This window comes from Euprymna scolopes, chromosome 15, assembly GCF_053919585.1.
Source record: "Euprymna scolopes isolate OS-2025 chromosome 15, ASM5391958v1, whole genome shotgun sequence".
NCBI classification, from domain to species: Eukaryota; Metazoa; Mollusca; class Cephalopoda; order Sepiida; family Sepiolidae; genus Euprymna; species Euprymna scolopes.
In genome coordinates this window covers 78896735-78923747 of record NC_136496.1, presented here as the reverse complement: position 1 = coordinate 78923747, position 27013 = coordinate 78896735, and the positions used below count along the sequence as shown (strand labels likewise).

At 32.0% G+C, this 27013-nt stretch overlaps 1 protein-coding gene across 1 annotated transcript in view; it reads left to right on the top strand.

Annotated features, from left to right (window-relative positions):
- LOC145293929 (uncharacterized) overlaps positions 1–26574 on the top strand; it is a 119369-nt gene extending 92795 nt beyond the window's left edge. Inside the window, exons 4-7 of the mRNA XM_080140755.1 lie at positions 4825–4935; positions 9041–9097; positions 19275–19345; positions 26355–26574. Coding sequence (XP_079996881.1) covers positions 4825–4935; positions 9041–9097; positions 19275–19345; positions 26355–26405 — 290 coding nt within the window. The 3' untranslated portion in view covers positions 26406–26574. The remainder of the gene's footprint in view (positions 1–4824; positions 4936–9040; positions 9098–19274; positions 19346–26354) is intronic.
- The last annotated feature ends 439 nt before the right edge of the window (positions 26575–27013 follow it).

The following is a 27013-nucleotide window of genomic DNA, read 5'->3' as shown; positions in this document are numbered from 1 at the left end:
GCTTAAAAGCCACATTCGTGCAGCCCATCACTGAATGTTTCGTGTTTCTATATACCTTTTTTTGTGCTATATCGAGTGATGGCAATGTTCGAAAGCGAATTTGCTGCCATCATATACATATGTATATGCATATGTATATATATATATATATATATATATATATATATATGTGTGTGTATATATATATATGTATATATATATATGCATATATATGTACATATGTATGCATATATATATATATATATATATATATATATATATATATATATATGCATATATATGTACATATGTATGCATATATATATATATATATATATATATATATATATATATATATATATATATATATATATATGGCAGACCGAAAAATATTGCTCGGTCGTAAAATACGCTTAACTATGATATTTTAATATATGCAGATTTCGTATTTATTATACGTTTAGCTTACGATTTACTTTTTCCTTTGACGTTAATGCCTGAGCTATGAAGACATGTTTGCTGCAAGACTAGAATTTAAAACTTGGACCAATAGCTATTATGTCACGCATGCATAATCGTAAGGTAGTCGTTCGACCTTCACCTAGAAAATTACATTTTTTAAATTTTTACACCGATTTTCCCCGACTGAAACCCAAATATAAAATTTTGCATGTGTTTGAATCCCATATATAATAACGTTCAGGTCTACAGACTATAAACTAACAGGAGTTTGGGAGGCAAAATATTTTAAACAAATATATATACGCATACATAAATATAAAAAAGATACTGCCGTTTGTCTATATTCTGGTCGCCCCACATTTTTGGGACGCATTATTTGTAATTAATTATTTAAATAAATATTTAAATATTTTTACGTGTATAAAATTAAGTCTAGCTATACTGCAGGTATTCTACTATAATCCTTTTACACAATTATAAATGATGTAGAATAACTGCGTGAATATAATTGTAAGTAATATTTAACTAAAGATGATCAACTCTATAAGAAAACCGAAAAAAAAAAAAACTAACAGAGAATTAATTAAAAGTAATGTTTAACAGTATATGCAAATTAGCTAGATCTTTTGCAGATGAATGCAATTCCACAACCCATATATAACAAAGTTGTATTTTCTTTTTTAAATAAATAGAAAAGTTTTTTTTTAATATGAATATCAATACACAAAAATGTTATAGGAGTATAGATGTGTTTTAACACGAAATGCGTTGGTTTAAATTATTCCTAATTTAAACCAAACCATCTAATTTTTTTCTTGTAATTATTTTTCTATTTTTGCAGTCATTCGATATTTCGATTGTGATCCTATTGCTCTTCCCATATCTTACTTCAGTAGCGTTTCGTTAGGTGTGTCAGAAACTTCGTGAAAAATATTGAATAATTCGACCCCCTGTCTTTCCAAGCTTATAAATACTCGAAAAATGTAATTCAATCCCTATTTTTTTTTTCAATTAAAGGTGCAAGAACCAATATTTCATTTAAAAAAACAAAATACCACAAAAAAACAAAACAAAACAAAAAACAAAACAAAACAACGTGATTAAAAAAGGTTTTAAACTTCGGACTTTACAGTTAAATTTCTAAAAAAACACTTCTTTTTTGTTTTAAATTTGAATATATTATTTATTGATCTTTTATCTTCAATTTGTGATACATAAAACTTTGGTGAGAAAATTAATTATTTACTTTTTAATAGACATTTCAAAATGGGGGGCGTGAATTAATTCGACCTCCTGTGTTTCCAAGCTTATAACTACTCGAAAAATGTAATTCAAACCCTATTTTTTTTTCAATTAAAGGAGCAGGGACCAAGGTTTAATTTAAAAAACAAAAAAACAAACAAAAAAACAAACAAAAAAAAAAACAAAAAAAAAAAACAAAAAAAAAAACAAACAACGTGGTTTAAAAATTTCTTTTTTAAACTTCGGACTTTACAGGTAAATTTCTAAAAAACACTACTTTTTTTGTTTTAAATTTGAATATATTATTTATTGATCTTTTACCTTCAATTTGTGATAATTTGGTGAGTAAATTAATTGTTTACTTTTTAATAGACATTTGAAAATGGGGAGAGGGGCGTGAATAATAAAAAAAACGTTTGGTGAGAAAATTTATTATTTATTATATATTTATTTATATCACGTTAATTAAAAAGAGCATAAAATTTCACATTGACCCTGAAAATATTGTAAAAATAGAATCAATAGAAAAATTTTGATAGATTTTTAAAGTTTAAAAATTGAAAAAATACTGAACTCGTAAAATTCAATTAATTTCATTACTTTTTTTTTATAAATAAAAAAATGTAATATTTCTATTACTTTTTATACAACTTTAATAGTTTATTTTGGAAGTATAATCCATAAAGAAAATAAACAACTCACTTTTAAAAGAGAAAATTACGAGTTTTTTTTTTAATATTTTATTCGCAGTTTCGTGTTAGAGGTGTCAAAAATTCCTACAAAAATTCTGACACACCTAGCGTTTTGTTTCTGTCGGTTGTTCTGTTTATATTTTCCTTCCATTTAAATCTGGATAGAATTGTTTTCAAAAGTCATATTTTGCTTGCACTGTTCCAATTTGTATCTGTATCATCTTAATCTCCCCCCCCCCTTTTTTGCTGCTATTTTTGCTTCAGTCTTTCATGGTACTTGTTTAGCCTCTCCTTGTGACTCACGTTTCCGCTTTTCCATCCTCTTTTATCCATCGCTGTAACTTCTGTTTTTAAGTTGCTTGATTTGGGTTTCCAGCCTGAATTTTCATCCAGGTTTTATCGGTCCGTTTTCTATCCCCTGTTTTTTCTACTTTAAACTTCATATTGACTATCTTGACAGCTTCGTAACTTATTATTATTATTATTATTATATTTTTTTAAGTCTGTAATATAGGGTGACCCCCCCCCAAAAAAAAACGGGCCCAACTCTAATTATGCCCCGTTTCTTAGTGTTTAGTCCGAATGAAATGAAACTTTGGTCATAACTAGTTTATTATATTCAAAACATCACATCAAAACACTAGGGTCTTTGGCCTTTTTTTTTCTCCGTTCTACAGCATATGTTCTAGATGGCCGCCATTTAGCTTTTTTTTTTTTTTTTTTTTTGGTTACCCTATAGTATCTGTTGGGATCTATGAAGCGATCCACTTTCTCTGTTTCTGTTTTCTTCCACTCTTGGTTCTTTAGTGATGGGAGTCTTTTTTTTTCTTCGTTTGTGAGTTGTATATTTTCTACTTCAGCTGTTTCATTCTTGTTCAGTTCTGTTGTTTAATAGATTTCAGTTTCCATGCTTGCTGTGTTTAAGTTTTGCAGGTTTTCTAAATGTGGAGTTTCTATATTTGAGGTTCCAGCGAGGAGTGTTTCTTGGTCTGTTCCATAATTTATTTTACTGGTGTTTCTATCAGTTCCAGATTTGCAATCCAACCGCTCTTGAGAATAACTTTCGCTTGGTCTGCAATTCTTTGTTCTGATGCATGGTAGTTACTGAACATGCCGCAGAACTCTTTCATCCATTTCCAATATCCTCGGTATTTAGGGTAAACACCACTTCGTTTAACCTAGGAGTTGAATTTTTCGGGGCTAGTTACACCGATGAAACAACGATGTTCGGCACAAGCGGTAGCGTCACACTACTCAAAATTGCAAAAAAAAAAAAAAAAAAAAAAAAAATGATTGATCCAAACGGGTTTGTATTACTGTACACATAGATTCGAAAAAGTTGTCAAAAAACAAATATATAACAAATAAATATTATCAAAGGCAAGATAAGTTACTTTTCTACCAAACTGGATACATTTTTTTTTGTTTTTATTCAATGTAACATGTTTATTCAGCTCGAAAAACATGCAGTGTTTACCGATGTATTCAAAATGGCGCCCGACACTCTCTTCAACACCGTAAGTTTGGGAAAAGGTGTTATAAATAATAAACTAGACAAAATACTATTAAAAAAACACCGAATATATGTCAACTTATGTCACGGTAACATATAATGAGCGAATTTCTAACAGTATTTTTTTTAGTTTATTATTTATAACATCTTTTCCTGAACTTACCGTGTTAAAGAGAGTGTCGGGCGCCATTTTGAATTTTCCAATACATTGGTAAACACTGTATACTTTTCGAGCTGAATAAGCATGTTATATTGAATAAAAATACGAAAAATATATCCAGTTAGGTAGAAAAGTAACTTATCTTGCCTTTGATAACATTTATTTGTTATATATTTGTTTTTTGACAACTTTTTCGAATCTGTGTACAGTAATACAAACCCCAATTTTAACCGGCTAAAGACCTATAAAAGAACGGCACCGTAAAAAATCGAATCATTTGATGCCCCCAGCACCGCTCTGCGACTTTTAGTTTCGGAGGAGATAAAGTTTGAAAATATAGAGACCGACCGATTGACAGACTGACAGACCACAAACAGACAGGCAGACAGACATATATCCGTTTATATATTAGATTTTGTTCGGAGGTTTCATCCATATTTTATTTCTTAGTCGGTCTGTCTGTTTGTTTGTCTGTCCGTTTCATCTTTAATCGGAACTACTAGAAGATCTACTTGAAATATTGTATGGCCCATTATTATGATGAAGTGCAACCAACTAGGTATTAGTGTATCCGTTCTATGCGCAGTTAGAGATTAATAGAATTCGTATTGAATGCAAAAATGAACACAAATTTAACCATATTCAGCCACAAATTTGGCATAAAGTAGCTATTTTAATTAAACTGACTATAACTTTTGCACGTTTTTAAAGCGCTAAAAAGTCTAATCTATTAATAATTCTTTTCTTTTAAAGTAAACTTTTATTCTGATTTGCAGATTTTTGTGCCAAAAACCCATGTAAGAATAATGCTAAATGCATCAGTGCTGTGAATGGATATGATTGTCAATGCCGTGATGGTTACACCGGAATAAATTGTGAACTTTCTGGTAAATCTTTTTAAAACTGTATTACTACCGAATCGACTTCAACTTTTTTTTAAAGGTAGTTTAATTGAAAAAAAAAAAAAAAAATGTAAAACAAGAAAATTTTTTTACAAAGGGGGTCACCACTTATAAAAGCCTGAAGGCAATTCGAGGATAAGGTTTAATATGTGTACAGTGGCCATTAAAACAATAGCTTAGTCATCGTTAGTAGTGGAAATTTTGTATAATTTGATTATTTAAGAGAATGGTTCAACAAGAACTTGTTAACTTTGGACTTGAAGACGACAATATTGTAGTCAGCTGGGAAACAAACCAGCGGAACAGAGTTCCACAGGCTGGCGATTCTAGGAAAGAAGCTTATTTCATGGAATCCACGTTTAGATTTAGACGCTGATAGATGGAAATTATTGATTGCAGTTTTAACTAGCCGAGTGATCTTTGTGAAAGTTTGACAAGGGAGACCATAGATTGGACCTCAGACGAGCAGTTGACACGTCTCTTCTGCGAGAAAGAGGTTTCAGGGAAGAGAAAAAGGCATCATCTACTAGATTGCGAAGTCGGTTTTGAACTCTGACAAGTGTTGTTACTATAGATTCAATTAAAAGACGTTTTTTTTTCAAGAAAAGTATATTAATTTTTGTTATTTTTATTCAAGCAAAAGTTTCATAGGAATTATTTTTTGTTTTATCAATTAATAAATATCTTATATGGAAACATGGAAACAATTGCGAAAGAAAATTATTTCTTAGTTTCAAGAAACTTTTTTCTTGCAGAGAAAATGCAAATGAATATTTTTTCTTAAGTAATATATAGTAACCACTGTAAAAAGAATACATTTTGCAAAGTATATTTATTAAGTGGCTTAATAACGTTTCCATTTTTTTTTCTCTGAATACTTGTTGCCTACAGTTTCCATTGCAATCATTCTGCATCCTGATGCACAAATTTTGCATTTGTTTAACTTAGAAGAAAGCGATAATTAATGCGTTCACACAACGTGCTGTAATTCATTTGCCTTTTCGTTTTTTTATTTGTCGTCTGCTGACAGCTGATTGCTTACTGACTAATCGCATCGGCATCTTTCAGTTGCTTCTGTAATCATGCCGATGACCAATGGTTTAAACGCTATCAAACAGTTAACAATTGAGGACAGAAACAATTATAATCGAAAACACATTGTATGATATTTTTAATGAAAAATAAATACTTGTCCATTTACAGACCGTGCTGAAATAATCACATTATTTAGAAAACCATTCTTAACATGGGGTTGTGGCCTTTTTAACGAATCTGGATTTTCACCTTACAGTTAAAGAAACAAAAGATATCGTTTGTCAATTGGCTAAGTGTTTTACACTTTCCGGTGGTTTACGTAACCTACGCTGGATATGCCGACGATAACGTGGTTCCTATTCTGCATAAGCACCAAGTATTGTAATATATCTGGTTTGCATTATCGAAACTTTAGGGAGTTTAGTTAATGCTTTTCGGGCACTCCCTAATAAAATAAATATTTCAACACAAGCTACTGAATAAACGAACAAACGACTTCGTAAAACATGCAAAGAAAAGGTTCATTGAAGTAAGGCAAGATGCCATTTAGATATAGCTGGGGTAGCACTCGTCTGCCTTTGCCCGGTAGTTATTCCCCACTGGGGACCGTCGATACCGATGTAGGCAGAGAGAGAGAGAGAGAGAGAGAGAGAGAGAGAGAGAGAGAGAGAGAGAGAGAGAGAGAGGAAACAGGTCCGCTCTCCTTGACGTCTCGCTGGAAAAGGCAAGAGTTTTTCATGTCCGGGACGGAAGCAGTTATAGTTCCTTAAGGGGGTAAGGAAGATCCCTGCGCTATGCCTCTGATTGGTCAGTATGTGCCATATCGCACAGTCAGGGGAGGCACTGACGCACAAGAAAAGAGTTCTATTTGTTTCTGCTACAAAACATTTTTATATTTCAACTTTGACCAAATGATTACGTGTTACAATTGGCTATTTCAATATCTTTATATTAATTATTCTCTCGGCAATTACTTTGTTTAACTTTACTGTATTCAAGAAAAATAGGAATTTCATGCCAAACTTTTCTCAATAAAAAGGTGTTATAATGATTTAGTCATTCACTCATAATGGACTCCGGCTTTCAAGAGGAGCAAGTTTGTCACTTGTTGTCTGAGATTTCCTCACCGGAGAATGTCGATGGAGTTACTCATACTTATTTTTGGAGGGACAGAGTACTCTTCTTATTGGGGCGCTAGCTCATTTTTTTCACCTTCCAACCTTGTGTCACATTCCTCACGATGGGAGAGAGGTAAATGCCGGAAAAATATCGCGACCTGACGCGAAACTTCAGATTGTCTAACAATCGGAAATACCGAAAAACTTTCTTTGTACAATGTAATCCGAATATAAGATACCATGGATATAATAAAACCGGATATAAGAGAGTTTTTTCTGATCCCAAATTAGAGCCTGTGTTAATGGTAGTGCAACCGGGATATAAGAACTCTGGATATAAGAGAGATATACCCCCCACGAGAAGAAGTCTCTTATATCCGGGTTACACTGTATTTACATGTTTTGGTACAGTATATTCTTTCAACCTGAAACCCTTTCTTAATAACCCTTTCTTAGAACAGCACTAAAATGTCATAATTTATTTTCAGATGATTTAATCACGACACGCTACATTTTAAAACTTTTGAAATAGATTTTTCATTTCGCAAAGTCAGAATTTTAGACCTACATATGTTTATAATTATATGAAATAATAGAATCTCTTAAATGCGTTGTACAACGACATGTTTGTCTACATTTGAATTTTTGAACGTCGGGGAAACAGCGGGGCAGGAAGGAAGTTAGAAAAAACCTACCAGTTTGAGAAAAAACTCCACAGTAAAGAATTGGAATTTTGCTGATTGGTTGATCAGGTGTATTTACCCGGAAAGGGCACTAAAGCAGTATTCATCAAAGCACATGCTATTGAAGTACTTTAAAAACAATATCAGGAATTCAATATTGAGCTTGGTAGCCTGTTAAATTACTCCTGTTTGAGAGGGAGAAACTAGTTGATGATGCACCAGACCACATGTAACGACAATACTCCGTACATGTGTGGATAGTGACCTTGTAGATATATAGGACACTGGAAGGTGTAAGAGGTTTTCTAGCCCGATAGAGGGAATCTTCTTTAAAGATTTAGCTGGACGATATATTCATTTAAATTACTGTGATCTGGATATGTTCACAAACTGGGCCAGCCTTTGGTATACTGATAAAGATATATTCGATTAATATATTCAATAGAATTTATTAGCTAAAACCAAAGAGGGGAATTAAGCAGAAAACTGCAAGAACATCAAGTTCAACTAATTTTCTTTTCTATATATCCATAGAAGTGTGAATGTGTGCGTGTGAGCACTATCGAATGTTTGATGTACAGACTTGAAATTTGGTATATAGGGTATTCAGACAGGTGGAAAACTTTTTAATCGGATTTTATCTGAAAACAATACTTTTAAGGGGTTAAAATTGAAAAATTAGTACTTGGGGGTGGGGTTCATCGGAGTTTTATCTGTTTGTCAACTATTTCACGACTGCGCATGCGCGAATCCTTCACATTATGTTAAGAATTAGTAGGTTTGAAAACATGTTTTAAAGATCAGTGTTAAGCTGGCCTAACCGTATCTGTATTTATCGTATTTGACTCATTGCCTTTTGGTTTCGATCTAAGCTCGAGTATTTTTTTTTTTTTACTTACAAGTGAATTGTTTAGAAAAAAAAAAACATAATACTCGCATGCACATGTCTCAGTTTCTTTTTTTCTTACTTCATTTTTTACGTTTAATACCAGGCGACGCCGGGTACACTTTCTAGTTTAAAAATAAAACTACTAGATCAATTTTGGTGATTCTTTGAATACAATATTTTCTTTACATCAAGTATGCTTCACACAGATTTTTCTTAATTTCTGTTTTAATATAAGTGAATTCTTGACAAGCACCGAATGCGTTATCATTCTTATATGAGTGCTTATAAAATACAATAGCGAGCACGACGAAACCATTAATTTGCTAGTGAAAATAATACCGTTTCTTATTTTTTCTCTTTTATAGTAAATAAAGTGTTAAAGAAAATATGCACTTATTGTGACAATCATGCCAAGAAGAAAGGTAAGTTTCAAACAATGGTCGACATTTCTTTGAATTAATTGAGCCTCCACACTGGACTCATTTATATGTAATATATTGATGTTGGCATTCTGTGGATGTTCAGTGTAAATGAAAACGCCCTGATATTATGTCGGTTTTTGACGTGAAGTTGAACGTCAAAAACCGACATTTTTTGCACCAACCTAATATGATATTTTAATTCTTGCAGATTTCATATATATTATAGAGTTTATGCGTTATCGATTTTTATATATTATAAAGTTGCGATTTAAATAATATATATATATATATATATATATATATATATATATATATATATATATATTTTTTTTTTTAATATAATGAGCGGAAGTCTCTCGAGAGCTCTTTCAGCTCATTAGGAGAAAATCGATAGCGTAAAATAATAATACTATGTCGAAAGTAAAGAGTTCTGATAGGGAACTATTGAATGTGCCAAAAATTACGGGGACACTAAAATAAAGCTTATTAACGTTTAAAAAACGATTAAAATATTGGCACAACGAGGGGTGGGACGGGAGAAAAGATTCACAGTTCCCCAAAGAGAAACAATGTGTTAGATGTTTCTTTCTGCCGGCACAAAGAAGGTTTCCGCACCGCAATAGAGACAGACTTCAAAATCTTTAAATGGTTTCTGGGGTCTGCTCTATGTAGCACCTTTCAATTTTATATCTATCAGCACAGCACGGGTTGTCAACCAAATGCTGGCCAATAGCAGAGTCCAAGGCCGCAGAAGGAGGGAGACTACCAGACCCCATCCTCCCTTGTCTGATCTTCGATGGAACATGCTGGTTTATACGAGTCAAAAGATGCAAGGATGTTCGCCCAACATAACCAGCATAGCACTGGCATTTGAATTGATATACAATATTGCTATTTTGGATGTAAAGCAAACTATTCTTGTGAAAAGAAGGAAATGCAGGTCTCGTAGTATATACCAAACGCAAGGACACAGAATAAAAGCAGTCATAATTACGTCTGCGAATCTGTTTGGAAAGTCTGTTACTCTTTTCCCCAATCCACGGCAATTTTAAATAAACCGGACATGTCAAAAGTCCAAACTTTTTAGGGGATTTAAAATCCGCAACCTTTTTAAAAATACAGTCATCAATAAGGTCAACAGGATAACCATTGTTGATGAATATTTCCCTGATCTTATCGAGTTCGGCGTCCAATCTGTTAGGTGAACAAATCATCAGGGCTCTATGTACCAAAGTATTAATTAAACCGACAGTACGTGATTTTGGTACAAAAGACAACCAGTTCACATATAGGCCAGTAAATGTCGGCTTCCTATAAATTGTAGTGAGAAAGCCCCCCCCCCCCGTTGAACGTTAACTTGAACGTTCAAGGAGGGGCTTTCTCACTGGATTGGGGAAAAGAGTAACGGACTTTCCAAACAGATTTTTTTCCCCTCGTTGTGCCAATATTTTAATCGTTGTTTTAAACGTTAATAAACTTTATTTTAGTGTCCCCATAATTTTGGCACATTCAATAGTTCCCCATCAGAACTCTTTACTTTCGACATAGTATTATTATTTTACGCTATCGATTTTCTCCTGATGAGATGATAGCGGAAAGAGCTCTCGAGAGACTTCCGCCCATTATATTTAAAATAAATTCTGTACCTCTAAACATATATATATATATATATATATATATATATATATATATATATATATATATATATATAAATGTGTGTGTGTGTTACGTAATAGGTGGTATTAAGATGACGGTTTATATATTTGTTGTTGCTCATGTTAGTAAGAGTCTTAGTGTGTTCGTGTGTGTGATCATGTTCTGAAATGCTAGATATTATATATATTCATTGTGAGTGGAGTGTTCATATTGTTGAGATATAGAGACAGGTCTTATATATAACGAGACAGACAGGTAAGGTACAAATTACTACAGAAACACCAAACCTGTAATTCAATGAGGAGGAGATTTATGAATATCTTGATAGATAGACCGAGAGTGCGTTTGACATTTAGTTTGACAGTTGTACATATAGTATAAACACGTTACCTTTCGCGTTGTAATGATGAACGCAGAAAGACGGCAGTTATAAAAAACATTTCCGGTCGGAAATGATTCTACATTTCAGGGATTCCTCTAAGCCTCCCGCTTCCCAGAGGGTGACTTGACTCTAACGGAGAATCGTTCTGATCTCCTCTGCTTCTCTCCACTGAATGATCTGATTCTCCTCCCTAACTAATTTCGAACTCTTTCCTATATTGAGAAATCACACGTATGTCTGGTCAACGTGACCACAACTCACGTATTTCAAACATGCGCGATTTACACGTTTTGAAACCATTTCTGACGACCAGGAATTTTCCCATTCTCTTTGTTGTTTTACAAAGGAATTTAACCTACTTGTTTAATTCTGTAACCCATATTTTATTATGCATTCTTTCTAAGAATGTGAATAGTTTCCAGCCAAATTTGTATTTATAAAATATTTTAACAGAATCAACAATTTAACTAGACATTCCATTTAAAACTATTGTTCTTTAAAACTTATCTATAGGGTTCAATGCTTGTTTTATCTGATATCATTTTCATTTAACTAATTCTCTTTTATTTTTAACTTACATGAAAAGGGGGCAGCCCTTTTCATGTAACATATATAGTGACCGCCAAATTTATAGAGTGTTTTTGATTTTCGTAACAGTCTGTCTTCAAAAATCTACCAAAAATATGATAATTATCTAATCAACAGAAAATTTTCACCGATTGATAAGTAAAGAATGTACTTTATATGGGTGTAATTTTTTTTATATTAGTTATATAAATATAATTTAGGAGACTTCATGCCACTCTTCCTCATTTGTCCCTTGTTCGACATCTAAGTCCAAGCGATCCACTAAGCACACACTGTAATAGGATCATAAAAAAAAAATTCATAGGGTGCCTTCGATATCGAAGATTGAAATCTCAAATTTGAATGTGTTTATTTTTTTTTTATCTTTTGCGTTTTGAAGTGTGAGATTCATCGAATATATTATCAATAATTATTATCTTTCAAATGATGACAATTTTTTTTTTTTACGAAAATGCTAAAGTAGGCATACTTTTAAATCTTTAAAAATAAATAAAACATTTTATTTTAGAATGTATAAACTTTCCATGTATCAGTGCATAAAGAATGCTTTTAAGAATCGATAAAAAAAAGCAAAACAAAAAAAAAAAAAACAGAATGGGAAAATTATAAGTATTACGGTTTTTTTCGAGACACGGTAGCCCGTTTACAAAAAGTTATCTCCCTTTCTGAAAATTGACTGTAACTATGACTATGAAGACATGTATTTCCGTAGATGATGGTTGTGACATCCCAACAATTTGCATCCCTCCAGAGGGTTACCAAAAACGGCCCGCCCTTTTAAGGCCACCAAATTCTAATGAAAGTCTTTGTCAATTTGATTTATACTATGAAAATTTGGGGGAAATACAGTATGATCTAGTTTATGGGAAAAGCGTGTGGTCCACTGGTTATTATGAATTAGAAAATAAGAAAGAAAAATGATTTTAATCATGAAATTAAAAACTGACTGAAAGTGATATTAAAACTGAGAAATATGATGCTAAAAATTTATATTTGACGTAAAAATAATAATAAAACAGTTTTCTTTACTTTTAAAAATATTAGGAGAAATTGAAAGATTGATTGACCAATTATTACGAAGGAAAAAATTATAAAGCTAAAAATTGCATATTACACCATAAATGGCGTTTAATTTAATTCAATTGTTAAAAAAAAGAGGTATTTGCCTGTCTAGTTACGTTAAAATTCGTGAAAATGCTTAAATAAGTATTTAGACGCGACTGGATTCCATGTATGAGATCGTGCTCAATAATTGAATTATTTGAATTTATTTAAATATAAGGTAATTTATACTATAATATTTTTGAAAATTCTTATAGCCAATCATAGTAAATTTTATTTAGACATAAAAATCTTAGTTTCATTGATTTGAAAACCTTTAAAAAATACTTATGTTTTGTTGATATTTGGCGAAAACTGGGTCAAACGCGTTTTTTAAAAAAATTTAAACTTGAATTTTTATTAAAAATTAAAGAAAAGTATTATATTATTCTGCTTTTAACTTAATAAACTTCAGGGTTTTATCTTTCTGGTAAGACCAAATGTTGTTCAGAAATAACGGATTTTAATAAGCTTTAGAAAAAGCAGTTTTTGATCGATTGGCTGTCACTATATATATATATATATATATATATATATATATATATATATATATATATATATATATATAAGTGAAAGTGTCTCTGTATGTGAGTCTGTGTACATTTCCCTACGCAATAACTCTGTCAATTTTTAGTCAACAGACTCGAAATTTGATCTACAGGGTACTGAGATTTGGGAAAATCGATGTGATCGGTTTTTGGCCAGAAATTTGGCGATTAAGGGGTCAAAGTTCAACAATTTGACCTTTGAGAACTCTACCAAACTCCTCCGACAATTTTGGGTCTACGCACTTGAAATTTTAGATATAGGTTCCTTGGACATGGATCTAACTTAATAACTTAGTTTGAGCCCAAAACAATAATTTTTAAGGTGTAATAATAGGGTCAAAGTTAAAAAAATTTGACCTCTGCGGTCTCTTCCAAAGTACTCAGACAATTTCTGGTCTAAATATTTGAAATTTTACATAAAGGGTATTCAGAGATATGGCAAGCTTTTTCATCAGTTTGGGTCGAAAATTTTTAGTTACCAATATATAAATGTATGTATGTATGTATGTATGTATGTTTGCATGTCTGCCTTAAACTTTCAATAGAGGCGACGGATTTTACCAAGATCAATATCGTTTTAAAGTTCGACCTTTCATACGGCAAATATAAAAAAATTGGCTAAAAACATTAATATCTTCCCCTTCAATTAGGCACTTTTCTACAGGGGGGATCACTTTTTTCGCCAATATTTTTTTTAAGTTATCCTCTCCTTTAGCTTGTGTAGCCTTAATTTTAAAGAATGTCACTTCCGGTTTGGCGGTGGTTGTAACAGCATAAACGTTAGGTTTTACCCCGTTCTTTTCCTCCTTTGCGGTACGGGTTCGAGCCTGCCTTCCTACTACCACTTTTTTTTTGTTTTGCTCAACATACACATCAAAACCCCGTGCAACGCCGGGCTGAAATGCTAGTATATATATATATATATATATATATATATATATATATATATATAAGTGAACGTGTCTGTCTGTCTGTGTGTCTGTGTACAATTTCCTTCGCAATAACTCTGTCAGTTTTTAGTCTACAAACTTGAAATTTGATATACAGGGTACTGAGATTTGGGAAAATCGATGTGATCGGTTTTCGGCCAGAAATTTGGCTGGAAAGGAGTCAAAGTTCAACGATTTGACCTTTGAGAACTCTACCAAACTCCTCCGACAATTTTGGGTCTAAACACTTGAAATTTTAAATATAGGTTCCTTGGACATGGATCTAACTTAATAACTCGATTAGAGCCATAAACAATAAATTTTAAGGGGTCATAATAGGGGTCAAAGTTAAAAAATTAACTGTTGTTTTTGCTCGGCATACACCTCACACCCGGGCAACGCCGGGCACCCATGCTAGTCTATCTATACTCCTATAAATTCAGTTTTCTTTTGTGTGTATCGATATTCATATTAAAAACCCTCTTTTCTATTTATTTAAAAAGAAAATACAATTTTCTTATATCTTGTGGAATTGCATTCACGAGCAAAAGATCTAGCTAAATTGCATATTCTTTTAAACATTCATTTTAATTAATTCCCTATTAGTTGCTTCGGGTTTTAATGGGATTATCATTTTTAATTCACTATTACCTGTAACTATATTCATGCAGATATTCTATACGATTTATAATTGCATAATCTTTGCAAAAAAGTTTATAGTAAACACAAATTTGTTTCCATATATATTTATGTATACGTATATATTTTCGTTACAGAAATCTATCTTCTTCTATACTCCTATAAATTCGTTTTTCTTTTGTGTGTATTGGTATTCATATTAAAAACCCTCTTTTCTAGTTATTTAAAAAGAAAATACAATTTTCTTATATATGGGTTGTGGAAATGCATTCACTAGCAAAAGATCAAGCTAATTTGCATATTCTTTTAAACATTCATTTAAATTAATTCCCTATCCGTTTTTTCAGTTTTCTTATGGGATGATCATCTAGAGTTAACTATTAAGTGTAATTATATTCATGCAGATATTCTACATGATTTATACTTACATAATATTTGCGTAAAATCTTTACAGTAAACAAAAATTGTTTCCATATATATTTATGTATACGTATATATTTTTGTTTAGTCTATTAGTCTATCTATCTATATATCTATAAAAGTGAAAGTGTCTGTGTGTCTGTCTGTGTACATTTCCCTACGCAATAACTCTGTCAGTTTAAAGTCTACAGACACAAAATTTGATATACAGTGTACTGAGATTTAGGAAAGTCTTTGGGATCGGTTTTCGGCCAGAAATTTGGCTGTTAAGAGATCAAAATTCAACAATTTGACTTTTGAGAACTCTACCAAACTCCTCCGACAATTTTGGGTCTAAAAACTTGAAATTTTAGAGATAGGTTCCTTGGAAATAATTAATAACTCGATTACAGCCCAAAACAATAAATTTTAAGGGGTCATAATAGGGGTCAAAGTTAAATAAATTTGACCTCTGCCGTCTCTACCAAATTACTGAGACAATTTCTTGTCTAAATATTTGAAATTTTACATAAAGGGTATTCAGAGACAGGGCAAACTTTTTCATCGGTTTGGATCGAAAATTTTTGCTCAACACTTTCCACAGCGACGACGGATTTTACCAAGATCAGTATCCTTTTGAAGTTTACCTTTCTGACGATAAATATCGAAAAATTGGCTAAAAACATTAATATCTTCACCTTAAACTGGGCACTTTTCTACTGGGGGAGGTTGCTTTTTTCGCCGATATTTTTTTAAGTCATCCACTCCTTTCGATTGTCTAGCCAAAATAAAAAAAATGCCACTTCAAGTTTGGCGGTGATCGTAACAGCATAGACGTCAGATATTTTCCCGTTCTTTTCCTCCTTTGCGGTACAGGTTCGAGCCTGCATTCCTACTACACCTTTTTTTTTTGCTCAACTTACACACCCAAACACCCGGGCAACGCCTGGCGAAAATGCTAGTATATATATATATATATATATATATATATATATATATATATATATATATATATAAATATACATATAAATATATATATATATATAAATATATATAAATATATATATAAATATATATAAATAATATATATATATATATATATATAAATATATATAAATATATATATATATACATAAATATATGCATACATAAATATATATATAAATATATATATATATAAATATATATATATATAAATATATATATATATAAATATATATATATATAAATATATATATATAAATATATATATATAAATATATATATATATATAAATATATATATAAATATATATATAAATATATATAAATATATAAATATATATATATAAATATATATATATGAATATATATATATATATATATATATATATATAAATATAAATATATAAAATGCGTTAAGAAATTCAACGAAAGAAAGATGTATATTTAAATAAGGGGGTAGTCACCAACAATGTGTATTTTTTAACATTATTTTATGATTCCGTGTCTTGGTTTTTCATTGAGAATTATGTTTAGATCATTGTAATAATGTTTTTTAAATCATTGAAATCGTTTTTAACGCGTTTCAGACGTTCTGTGGAGCGCCCTCTTCAGAAATTATATTCAAAATGTGGTGGAGATGTAAAAATAGCATTTTCTTGGCTCATTTGAAGTGTTTCCAAGAGGTGGAAACGCGGTAGTGTCTACTATTCATTTTTTATTACTCTTTTATTGGGCTGAGGTCACTCCTGTGTTGTGTTTCTCTCTCTCACTCTCTCTTTCTGCATGTGTTTTTTCTTTTCCTTTGGGGTAGGGTGTGTGCGTGTGTGTGTGTGTGTGTTTTTATTTTATTTGTTTGAAAATGTGTGTACTGTTTATAGTATTATGAGGTTATTTACTTCCCTATGAAGGTGACTGTGATCCAAGGTCGTTACTAATGTGTATATTTTGTTCTCTTTGTCAGAGGAGTAATATTATGATTTATACTTTTTTCTCTTTTTAGGGGAATATTTTTTAGGTTTATACTTTACTTTATGACATATCCTATGCCTGATTCCTCTGTGTTTTTTTAGAATCGCTTCCCACGCTTATAACTTTTTGGCAATCCTCTGCATTTTCTGTAGAGTGAGATTGGGTTCGCTTGCTGGTTTCGTGAGAACACTTCATTTGATTTCGGCAATTTTTGTACACTAGTCTCTGAACGAAAAAGAGGTATTTAAACTCATCTGATGACAATTCGCTAGTCTAAAGTCGTTAGAGTGCTTGTTTACAACTGAAGTGAATGCTAAATAATCTTCCCCGCCTTGCTTAGCCAAATTAAAACATTTCGATCTTTTGTGGAATAGTGAAATATTGGAGTTGAAACGTTCTAGTAGTAAATTCAGGGTTTCTGCGAACTCAAGATCAGCGTGTATTTTTTCTAGGTAGGATATAATCCGCAAACCTGCGTTGTTCAGTACTTCTTAACAAGTAATTAAACTTTTTTCGCATCGGGCCAGTTTTCGCAATTAACGTTAAAATACCTTCTAAAGAAAGCGTGGAAATTTTTTGGCTTCATCGGAAACGTTGGTAAATGTCTCCATAGTGTCCTATATGGAGTTCTGCGAAAACACCGTGCTACTCTCAGTGAATGGTTTATTGCTCAGGTTTCTGAGAAGTAATTCTTGTTTTTTCTGTGGTTGTTGACATTGTTCCATTGTTTTCCGGTTGTCAGATCAAACTTTATTCAGTTTTCTGTTGTTGGTGGATCTGTTGATTTTGTCGTTCTTGTTGTTAGTAAAACCTTTCTTCTGGTTTTTTTTTCGTGTTGTTCATCTAGGCTTTCATATGTTGAACGATAATAGCCTTGACATCTTCTATTTGCAGCGTTTTCTGTACTTTTTAGAAGAACGAAATTTACTTACCCGGAAAAATTCTTTCCCTTTATTTACTAATTATAGTTTAATGCTGTACGTTGAACAAATTTTATATTTTATTTTCTTTAAGGAGGGAAAATCTATTTGATTACAGAAATTTTACTTAGAGATTTTTCTTTTGTTGAAAGACAATCCTGTTAATTGAGTATACCATCCCGTTGTAAGATAATTTCAGTGTGTGAATACTGGTGTATGCTTATTCTTATTCTTTTTGTTTCAACAACGGGTTTGTTGATGGTTTATTGCTATCTTGTCAGTTTCGCTTTTATAGATTCGATTAATGTCATTAAGAAAGACTTAGACACAGATATAGTTTAGAAAAAGTATTTGTATTTGTAGCAGAAGTAGCAATAACTAAAATGAGGGGAAAAAGAGCTTACCTCGGGTACGTCTGTTGTGTCACCAGTTGGGGGGAAAAAGAGAATTCCAAGATGGCGTCCGGGGTTTTTTATTAGCATTTACCCCATGCAACTCTCGGAAAATCACGTTTCTGTCTCATGTGATTATGCAAATGGATAATTCCCGGCCACTATAAAAGCAGGAGGCTAGAGACGAGTCGGCAGTGTCCTGCAAACTGTGTGTGTGGGTGTTTCTGGCGATTGGAGTGTGTCTTCTTTTACCACGGTTATCACGGACAGGAATTCCCTCTCTTCTGGAGGTGGGCGATATTGACTATTTTGAAGTTGTACTGTTGCTGACAGAACATTTATTTATTTATTTATTTTTTTTTTGCCTACTACATTTTTGTTTCAGTATTTACAAGATAGAATAATAGAAAGCGAGTGTTGTAGTACATCATTTCCTTAATGCACTTTGTTCTCATATAAAAATTATTACATTCCTTCCAAGCAAACTGTCTCACACATACATTGGTAAACACTTCCACTCTCTATCTATTAAGTTATCACACTCTCCTCATTTAATCAAATGTTTTCTTTTATTACTCTTTTATATTAATGTGTATGAAATCAATTTGCCAGTAATAAATTCAGAAGTAATCAGCAAGAGTGTAGTTAAATTCAATAATTTTCTTTTGCAGAAAAGGATGATTTTTATTTTATTATATGCAATTTGTTGGCCAATGATAAGCATTGCAAACCATTCCAAATCGTGAGTTTATATTTTTATAAATTAAAAAAAAAAAATCAATTATTAAATAACTTCATGCGCCCCATTTTGTTTCAGCAGATTTTTCATTCGTATTATTTTAGCAGTATCAATTTACAATTATATTTCAATTATGTTATTTGTATTTTAGGAAACTCTGTAGTAAACATATGAGGTTTTCAATCAAAAATAGTAACACGTTGCATTTTTCAGTATACAAATACATTAACAATTAGTGTTAAAATATTTTTGATTTATAATAAGGGTAGATATTTGATTGCTCCATACCAGAGCAATGTGTGACACAAGGCCAAGAAAGTGGAAGATAAGCAGGCTCCCATAAAGGAGGGGCACTCTTGCCTCAGAAAATTTGCCTGAGTATCTCCGTCAGCGTTCCCAGGCTATGGCGCCTCAGATGACAAGCTATAAACTTGCCCCACCCGAAAGCCGAGTCGCAAGGCCTGGGAGGGTGGACCTCCTGGATGATACCCAGGCGGCGTACCTCAGTCCGACAGTCTGCCAGGCTGAGTGTAAAGAACGAATTCCTGACGAGTACTTTCTACCTAGTCTCCAAGCCGTCAAAGCCGCAAGGAGACCTATCCCCACCATTTATAATAGGGATATGACCTCAATGATTTGGAAGATCTTATTTATAACTACGCGTTAGGACAATCAATCAATGATAAGCCTCCGACCTCATTATAAAAAATCGAATTTTGGATTCAAGTCAGTTTGCTATCAATGTCTGTCTTGAACCACCGTTGATCCGGACTGCATTGATTCTTCGCTGATTTGAATTACTACCGCCATCTTTGTTCAACATAATGATTCAATATTTAACAGGTTATGCGTTCAGTCATCGACTTTGCTTTGACGGATCGAAATTTAAATTCAAATTGTGGCAGGTGAAATTTCTTGGGTATTTAAGGATACGAAAACCACACAAAGTGAGTCAATCTCCAACAAAAACGCCCCAGAAATTATCGAAAAGAACACGGCTATTTTGCAGAACTGATTCACTGCTTAGACGACAGAAGTCTGTCTCTGATTATAAGAGACGCCTTGGATGATGGACGTAAAGTGTTGAACATATGAAGAGAACATTATTTATCAAAAGGAAAACCCCAAATTATATCTCTATATAACGTCTCTAAAACATAACGAGGACGAGACTATTACTGACTATGTTATGAGGGCAGAAACAACAGCAGATGCATTAAAACTCTCGGGTGAAATTATAAGCCTATTAATCTCAATGACACCCAAGGGACTTACAACCGATTTCAAACCATTTAAAACTGCAATAGCGCAAAAAAGACAAACCCATAACTTTCAGTGAATTTAAAGTGGCGTTGCGTAATTATAGTTTATTTCTTAAAAAAAAACAAATCCGACACTACCCTAGAGACCAAGAAATATTTAACTGTCATCGCCCGGTACAGCTCGGTAGAATGTATTCGTTCAGACAATGGAACTGAATTTACTAGTAAAGACTTTGAACTTCTACGAAGAGACGAATCGGATGCTCGTGGACAATAATAACGCAAACAATATCATGAAGTTAAAAAATGCTTCTCCAAAAGCGACACAACTTAATTACACATCTCACCGCAAAGTTTTCCCCAAAATAATTTTCCTAAAAGAAAGAATAAAATTATCTGCTATAATTTTGGACGACCCAATCACAAAAGTTTCCTATATCGATATAAAAACTCATCAAAAATGTTGAAAAATTTCATGAAGAACAACTTTTCTACACGGTACTGGCTGCGATTTTAATTTTTTTAGGGGGTTGGTTAATTTATTTTTGTTCTCTTTGTTATCCAATATCCCTACTATAAAACCTCTCCATACCCAGGCAACGCCGGGTATCCATGCTAGTGTATATATATATATATATATATATATATATATATATATATATATATATATATATATATATATATATATATAAAAGGCAAAATGTGTGTGACCATTTCGTGTATGTCTTGCAAAGGCTTCTTTCGCACACGCTCCCGGGGTCGTTACTATCGCTTAAAACTGTTTATATAGGTCCTATATCATAATATCTAGGATTTGAGAACGCGGGTCGTCTCTAGATTTATTTACGTCGACTTTTATGAGATTCGCGCTATTCCGCTATGTCCCTTGTTTGTCCTGCATTTAAGTATAAATACAACGAAATTAAAACGTTGTGTTCTCGGCTTTCGTGCGCTGCTTTCCCCCCTTCCCACCATCATCTGGGGGGAAGTGAAAGCTAAAAATAACGATACCGCGATGACCTCATTTAGCGTCTTCCTGTCAATCAAACCTCTTTTACTAGCTTTGTAAGCCTTAACTTAACAGCTAATAAATTACTCTCACTCGACCAAAACTATTTTTTTTCTTTTACACCTTTAAACACCCGCTTACTTCGCTTTATTCTCCCCCATACACAGGTTTATTCATGCCATTTTTTTCCGTTTTTTTTTTTTACATCTTCTTTTTTATAATAGTTATTAATTACTCCCCCATACACACACCTACAAACACCCGGGAAACGCCGGGTACCCCCCGCTAGTATATATATAAAAGCGAAAATAAGTGTATGTGTGTATGTTCGCTTTTTGTGTATGTCTTTTTTCTGAGAAGCGATCGTACTTAAAACTTTTTCTGAGAAGCGATCGTACTTAAAACTTTTTATATCAAACCTAAATGATAATATCTACGAGTTAACAACCGGGGTCGTCTGTCTATTTAATTTGCCCGACATTCAAAAGATAAATATTCAAGATTTTTCAATCGCCGCATGTACATTAAGCTTTTTCGTATAAAAAAGAAGCAAACAGACTCGCAGTAAATAAAACACTGTCCTGCACTCAAAGTTGACGTCATTAAGTCGTCAAAAACGAGCACCTGCCGTTAAACGTCGCACGTTTTTTTTCACACTTTATTATTTTCCAACTTTTAAGCAAACACTCGGCCAACGATTTTTTTTCATTTACCCAAAAACACACACATCTCCAAACACCTGGGCAATGCCGGATACCTCCGCTAGTATATATATATATATAAAAGCGAAAATGTGTGTGTATGTATGATCGCTTTTTGTGTATGTCCGAGAAAGGCTTTTTTTCAAGAAGCGATCGGTCGGCTCACACCTTAAAACTTTTTATATCATGTCTAAATGATAATATCTACGAGTTAACAACGGGGGTCGCCTGTCTATTTAATTTGCCCGAGTTTGAAAAGCTAAATATTCCAAATTTTTCGATCACCGCATGTGGATTGGGCTTTTTCGTATAATAAAAGTGAAACAAAGCTTCAGAAATTGTTCTTGTGCAATCGCCGGGAACGTCCAAAAGCAATCAGCTTTGATCAATGCAGAGTTTCTCCTTATATCAGACAATTGCTATTCAATTTGGACAATCCCCTTTTATGGGGAGCTGGTTCCTCCCCCCAACATCTTGGGGAAACAAAAAAAAAAAAATTAAAAAAGTTGCCCCGCAGTAAATAAAATACCGCCCCGCAGTGAAAGTTGACCTCATTAAGTCATTAAGTACGGGCACCTGCCAATTCTTAATGGTTAAATAAATTCAAACATGTTTCCGTTACTATTTCTTGGTGGCCCAGTGGTTAACATCACACTTTAATTTCAAACTTTGCCTCAAGGCTTCGGGTTCGATCCTTCATACTTATCTACCAAAAATTTTTTATTTTAACTCCCCCCCCCCCGACACAAACACCCAGGCACCGATTTTTTATTATTCTTTTCTTTTGATTTACCCAAAACCACACACACACACACACAACTCCAAACACCCGGGCAACGCCGGGTACCCCCGCTAGTATATATATAAAGGATGGCACAAAAGATGCGAGTGCTTTATGTTCCTTTTTACCACATTACATGGTCATGCATGTTTTTAACGAAAATTTCTAGTTTTTCTGATGAGTATACATAAGAATGTAAAATTTTAATTATTTTTTTAAAAGAATTTTATTTTATCTTAAAAAGTCGTTGATACGTATTAGCCCCCCAAAGTAGATTTTTATTTCCTTTTAAGGGTTAAGTCGTAAAAACTAGTTTTTAAAATATGCAAATTATTCAAGTAGTTTTTTTTTTGCATTAGGAAAAACAGATTTGCTTTATGTTTTTTTATTTGAAAACGATTCCAACCTGCATTGAAAAATACAAATAAAATCATCGTAAATAAATAATTTGAGACGCGAAAAACGTACATTTTTTTAAAAATCAAGTTCTAGTTTTAATCACGCACAACTTGGGTAAAATATTTTTAAAAATATGTAAATTGATCAAATAGTTTTTTTTTTTTTTTTTTTTTTAACCTTAGAAAAACATTTATTTGGTTTTTGTTTGAAAACGATTCCAACTTTTAGCTATTTTAGTTTCAACATTCACCGGCAAATTATGAAACCATTTGTGTATTTTATTCTTTGAAATAAAATAAAAATAAAACACTGACCATTTTTTGCATTTGTAATTCAAACCAATTAAAAATAATATTATCAGTTTTAGGAGTGTAGAAAAATTAAGTATAAATCTATTTAAATAAGGCACTTCTGCAGTTTGAATCCCGTTTTTCCGGGAGTCTCGCTCGGCAATGCTCTGCTCAGCTGACGATGAAAACCGCCGAATTATACCGAGAGAATGGAGATCAATACTAAAACAAAATAAATAAATAAATAAAATAAACAATTTACCATAATAAATTCATAAAATTTACTGTTTTATTTTTATTGTCAACTATTTTTTTTGTAATAAAAGGTTTGCTTCTTTTAATTAGTAAACAAAGATTTTTTTTTCGATTTCTTTTCATTTTTTATTTTTTTTGTATGAAAAGTTATTTTTCTTTGAATTAAGGAACAAAGAATAATTTTGTTGAAATTTCTATTTTTGGGATATATATATTTTCGTAAAACTTTTATTTTCAAAGAGAAAGTGTATTTTTTTTTTGTATTTTAAAAATAATTTTTGAATTTTTTTTTTTAAAAGCAGCCGACGACAGTAGCATTTTTAATGCATTTTCTGCAAAAGTTTATTTTTGAAAATACGTGTTTTTTTTTGTTCTTTTTTACATTTATTGTGGGAGGTAAGGGGTAAAATCCATTGAAAGCGGTCGGTGGTTCTATGAGAAAATAAAGCTGTGTACGCATTATAAATGTTTCTTTTCTGTGTCTTACGTTATACATTAGTACATTAGGGGTCATTTCGAGTTAAAAGTTTATTTACTGCACTCATCTGGACTAGAGAAAATCATGATTTAAATGTGTATGTCTCGTCTAAATAACTAACGATGAATATCTAATATGGCCGACAAGACGGGTGATCAAAAAGTCAGATCGAGCGTACCGCGTACCGGAAAACGAAATGAGACTAACGAAATGAGACCTCATTTGATCTCATTTCGTTTTCCGGTACGCTCGATCTGACTTTTTGATCACTCGTCTTGTCGGCCATATTAGATATTCATCGTTAGTTATTTAGACGAGACATACACATTAAAATCATGATTTACTCTAGTCCAGATGAGTGCAGTAAATAAACTTTTAACTCGAAATGACCTCTAATGTACTAATGTATAACGTAAGACACAGAAAAGAAACATTTATAATGCGTACACAGCTTTATTTTCTCATAGAACCACCGACCGCTTTCAATGGATTTTACCCCAAAAAGAGGAAAGACGATCCCGTAAATAATTAAAAAAGCTTTTATTATTTTGTTTTTATAACCTGGAGTCGTAAACAGGAACTAGACACACGGTTTCAACGCCCAAGCAAGACGATATGAGTTTTATAATATAATATAATATAATATAATATATAATATAAAATATATATATAATATATAGAATATATATTTAATATAATATATATAAAATATATTATATATAATATAATATAGATAATATAATATACATATAATATATAATATAATATAGCATATATAATATATACATAATATAATAGATATTAAAAATTCAAAATGGCGTAATGGAAAAATAAAAAATGTACATGCAGCTTCTCTTCCAATTTTCGGGTTTTACTCATGTCAAATCACACTTCATTTCCTTTTGACGGATTGATTGTTGCTATTTCTTCTAATGAGTTAAGGGCATAATAGATTCACTGATTGATATAATAATTAAGTGATTGATTTTGCGCTACGGAACAGATACTGTCAAGAATTGTATAAGTCAACTGAATTAACGGAATAAATTATAAGATGGTCAACATCACGAATTTTGGAATATAACTTTGTGCTATGTATTCTCCCCCCTCTCTCTCTCTCTCTCTCTCTCTCTCTCTCTCTCTATATATATATATATATATATATATATATTGATATATAGAAAATAAAAGTCACAATTCTTTGACTTAAGAAGTGTATACATGTACAATAAAATAATTCACCTATAGTAAATATAAGATACATGGACGTCTTTGACTTTATTAATTGATTTAATTTCTTATGCTACTAAATTCCATTATATACTTTTTACTATTATCGTTTTTCTTCATCTACGGAAGAAAATGTTTGAAATACTATATTATTAAATAGAATAATATACTAAGAGGTTATGTCTTCTATAATTGCAGGACACACACACACACACACACACACACACACACACACACACACACGCACGCACGCACACACAGAGGGTGACCCCCCCCCCAAAAAAAAAAAAAAACCCAAAAGCTAAATGGAGGCCATCTAAAACATATGCTGTAGAACGGAGCAAAAAAGGCCATCCCAGTGTTTTGATATGATGTTTTGAATATAATAAACTAGTTACGGCCAAAGTTTTATTTCATTCGAACAAAACACTAAGAAACGGGGCCTAATTAGAGCCGGGACCCGTTTCTTTTGGGTCACCCTGTATATCATTACATTGTATCAAACATTTTCTGTGAAATTATGAACTAGCATCACCAATATCATTATATACATCAACTCCACAGTCTCTCTTAATCTTCATCATTTTTCTTTTTTTTTTCCCCAAAGGTATTACAGATTCAGCGCCCGAAAAAACAGGGCAAACAAGGACAAACATGAGCAGATAAGAAGGCAATATTAAAGAAAATGAAGGCATAAATATAAAGAATATTACATGTAAACTTTTAAAATATATTCTCAGTTATATATTTCAAATTTGATTTCGTTACTTTTGATCGGTTTTCCCGATTGTTTATTTTAATTCTTAAATAAATGTAAGCATAATTTATGTTGTTGTTTCTTTTTTTTTGTTGTTGTTAATGTTCTTATCTTTCATGATGACAAATCCAGATGAAAGGATATGGTGTGCTAACTTCTTATGGGAACATTGACCCTTATGATCACTTCGTCTTGAAAATACTTAACCACTCCATATCTTTTCATTTGGATTTTTAATCTTCAATTTTTTATTCATTTTTTTTTCATTTCTTTTTTCCATTCTATGAGTCATTTTCACTAAAACCTTTTGATTTTTGCATTTCGGATTTATTTTTCATATAAAACTTTGAAATGCAAAATTTTCATTTCAACTTGCAGACATATTTCTATTACTTCTGAGCATGCGCAAATTCAAAGGTGAAGTGGTTTATTTATTTATTTATTTTTTAGATCTCTCTTATCTATCTGTCGATAGGTCAAACAAACAGTAGGGAACGCGTCTGCAGCAC